The sequence below is a fragment of the Agrilus planipennis genome, unplaced genomic scaffold, assembly GCF_000699045.2.
Source record: "Agrilus planipennis isolate EAB-ADULT unplaced genomic scaffold, Apla_2.0 scaffold42, whole genome shotgun sequence".
Taxonomy (NCBI): Eukaryota; Metazoa; Arthropoda; class Insecta; order Coleoptera; family Buprestidae; genus Agrilus; species Agrilus planipennis.
The window spans coordinates 819,455-823,520 of NW_020438888.1; the positions used below are offsets into that span (position 1 = coordinate 819,455).

At 38.9% G+C, this 4,066-nt stretch overlaps 1 protein-coding gene across 1 annotated transcript; it reads left to right on the forward strand.

The window, feature by feature from the left end:
- Window positions 1–227: 227 nt before the first annotated feature.
- On the forward strand, window positions 228–2,278 carry LOC112906823. The gene is made up of 4 exons (XM_025981807.1): window positions 228–317; window positions 1,382–1,673; window positions 1,771–1,937; window positions 1,970–2,278. The coding sequence occupies exons 1-4, from the start codon at window positions 228–230 to the stop codon at window positions 2,276–2,278; spliced, it is 858 nt and encodes a 285-aa protein (XP_025837592.1).
- The last annotated feature ends 1,788 nt before the right edge of the window (window positions 2,279–4,066 follow it).

Consider the following 4,066-nt stretch of genomic DNA (forward strand, 5'->3'; position numbering starts at 1 on the left):
CATACAAGCATGCATACATACATATACGCAAACATTTGCACGCTCGGCGTATTGTAGTGGGCGTTAACAAAAACAAAAAAACCGTAAACAATAAAAAACAATGGACGCTGTCACGCCCATCCAGTCATTAACAAAATGGACGATGAAACATCATTACAAAATATTCCGTAAATGGCAATACGGGGGAACAGGGGGGGGACGATTGCAAGTCCGAATGCGTTAACAAAATGGAGGATAACAACAAAAACCACCCACATGACACAAGAGGGGGACGGGACCGACCAATCAGAGGACAAAATCTAACGAGCGGAAGTGCCGTAAGAAAAGCATTGGGAGATAAGGAGATTTGCCCCTAGAAATCCTACTGAGAACAATTGCAAAAATCTTAAAAATGCAATTGCAGCATAACACTGGAAACCCTGCTGTTAAAAGTAGTACAAAGCAATAACTTGCAAAAGGATTGCCTTCCTTCTCCTGTTCGCAATATGCTCATTATAAAAAATAAATAATACAAAAACGTCTATATCAAATAAATTGTATCCTGTATAACCACCTTCCCGTCTTTTAATTGCCTATACAGGAACCCCCTTTTTGGGTAAACCTGTAACAAAAACAGTAATTTTAGTAATCTAAATTGAACTTCAGGAAATGATAAACTAAACTGTAATTGATTTCTCAGTACTTTATACTAATGGGAGTAACTAAAAGTTTTTTTTGAAACAATACAGATATACGCTAAGAAGTAGTCCAATCGTAAATTCATTAAGAGTAGAATTTTTCAATTACCTTACTATACTGGAAAAAGAAAATCCTGAATTATTTTCTGTTTCTGGACCATCAAGAAAAAGAAAAAGAGAAACAAACTTGGAGCAGACTGAAGCATTTAAAAGAACAAAGCGTTAAGTATATTTTTGTAGCCAGGATGGGATGACCTGGGTCTAGCGGTTGTACTCTTGATAGTGGCTGCCTAGCCGAAACAATTGTCAAGCTTAATTAAATATATATCTGTTGAAATTATATGGCTTGTTAAAATTATGCGATTATGGAATGGATTTGTAGTAAGGTAAAATATTTTTTATTTGACATTTTTTAAATTTATTTTTGTTGTTTCCTTAGCATACGAAATTTACAATGAGGTATTGTAAGGGTAATTAGAACGTGGTGTTAGGCAAAATCCCTGGCTGTTAATCCAGATAAAACAGAGATTGTATGTTTCACGAGGAAGTACAAAAGGAAAGAGATAAAGGAAATAATCTTCTGTGGGCAAAAGATACCGTATGCAGAAGGAGTTAACTATCTAGGTGTACACATAGATAAGAAATTAAATTGTAATAATCACCTGATGCTGCAAAGTAGAAAGGTGATTAATATATTTATGCAGTGTAGGTCCGCGATTGGAACAGGCTGGGGGCTTGAACCCCAAAAGACTCTATGGATATATGAGGCTATACTGAGGCCAAAATTGACCTATGCTGCAACGATATGGTGGAAAGTAACCACCGAAAAAAAGACCTCAAAGGCGATCCTAGATCACATACAGGCAGTTGTCCCGAGAGGGTCTTTCGTGCTAAAAAGAAGCACACTTATAGCTGCGGTCAGAATGATGCTGGGTTTGAAAGGACTGGACCTGGACATCAGGGAACAAGCCGCAAGAACAGCATACAGACTGATCGGTAACGTGAAATGGCGGAGAGAAGGAAAGGGACATCGAACCATCCTGAATCTCATACCAAGAAACATACTTGTGATACCGTAAGATAGGATGAACAGGCGAATCCAGTTTGGCGGAAACTTTAAAACAAGGATACCAAACAGGGAGGAGTGGAAGGATAGCAAGGCACTGGGACACGGAGAAATTTGGTTCACAGATGGATCCAAAACAGTCAAAGGAACAGGATGCGGGATACAAGGTCCTCACAACAAGGAGGGGCTGTCCCGTAACCTAAGAGAGTATAACACGGTATTTCAGGCAGAAATGGCTGCAATAGGTAAGTGTGCGGAAAAGCTTATAGAGGATAGCGTCGAAGGCAGAGACTTACAAATCTGCACTGATAGTCAAGCCTCTATAATGGCACTGGAGAAGCCAATAACTACCTCCAAGCTGGTTCAAAGGGTGAAAGATACCTTAAATGAACTAGGAACGAGGAATAGAGTAACTATTACCTGGATACCTGGTCACTCGGGATACAAGGGTAACGAAAAAGCTGACAAACATGTAAAGCAGGGAGCAGATATGGAAGAACAACCGGACGGGGAGGTAGGAATACAATACCAATAAGGAAATAACGCTATTAATAGAATCATGGGAAAGCAAAAAATGGAACACCTGGGCAGCAACTCTGGGCCACAGATGGTTCAAGGAGTTGCTCAGGAAATACATAAATAGCTGGAACATGGAGCTAAGGAACATGAAGAGGAACGAGGTGCGTCTTATCCTAGGATTGTTTACTGGGCACAGCGAACTTAGGTGCTACACCCACAAAACACAGGGAAGAAGTTATCTATGTAGATTGTGAGAAAGCGAGGAAGAAACCCCGAGACACGTAATCTACGAATGCCCAGCATTAATGGAGAAACGACAGAAATGTCTGGCGACTAGATTAATAGATAGAGAACTTTTTAAGGAGTTATGCAGGAACCTGGAGATGCTGCTGTGTGTTGGCAGGGCAGCTGGTCAGTACTTTACAATGAAGTTATCAACTGTGAGTCTTAAACCGTTACAGGTATATCCAGTAAAAAAAGCCAACAGCTGGACAGTAACACAACTGATATACAAATATCTACAGCAACTACATGGGGAGCAACGTGGCATTTTTAAAGATCAATGTATGGAGGCGAAGCCATGTGCCCCCACTACTTCAGAATCCGTTGCAAAGCTGTCCGCTGAATAACAACACCAAGTAAGAGAGTACTTAAAAAAAATTCACAAGCCAAATCATCGCATGCATTGGCTGCAGATATTTACGCTGCTGTAAGTGACAGCTCAGTACTTTACATTTATGGGGTTAACTTACAAGTTCGGTAAAAACGGGAATGACGATGCTCCTTGGGATACAAACTTAAATGCAATATTTGCACTTTCACCTTTGCACTTTTACCAACTTTACAGATTTACGCTAAGGAGAAGTCCAACAAAAATGTTATTAAGAGCAGAATATTCGCCTACCTTAATATTCTACAAAAGGAACATCCAGAGTTTTTCATGTTCCTGAAACAAAAAAACGTAAAATAAAAACTAATTTGGAGCTTCTCTTGGAGCAGGAATCAACGTACAAAAAAACAAAACGTTGAACTGCCTATTGGATGACGTTTGGTCTGTTTCTTGTTTACTTCAAAATTTCTCATTTTATCGTGTAGTTTCAAGTTACTGCGCATTGCCTATTAGAGATGGGATGTTCACTTCAGTCGTAGATGGGTTCCACACTGTTTTTTTGCTCTATAGTTGATAAATGCAGTGTTTGTTCTCTAGTTGGTTTTGCGCAGTACCTTGCTTAAACATACAGTTGAATACCTTAATTTGCATGAGATTTGTAGATGATCAACACGAGTTTCTGCGCCATCTCTGGACCGTTGTATGTAGAAAAAAAGGCGCGGAATTTAAAAAGGTCTAAGTTTTGTTGTTAATTCTCGAGTTTTTTAATGATAAAGTAAAAACAACAACTGACCTTTTGAAGCGTTGTCCATGCAAAGAGTATTAGGAAAACGTTTGTAGATATCAAGAAATATGCTAAAGATGGAAAATTGAATTGAATTTGAAGTGGAAATGTCGGTGAAGATGAAAAAGCTATTAGGAAACTATCAGCCAACAAAACTTCTTGCTTCTATGTAACAACGCGGTCGGTTGTGGCTCTGAATTCAAAAATTGTGGTTCGGTTTCTTCACATTCGCCTTGAAGATAACTGTTTCAAAAATCAACATTCGACTCTCTGAAATGGCATGTGAAAATAAGGAGAACAATTGCAAACATCTCAAAAATGTAGTACAAAGCAATAACTTGCAAAAGGATTGCCTTCCTTCTCCTGTTCGCAATATGCTCATTATATCCAAATGATATATTCAACCAAAA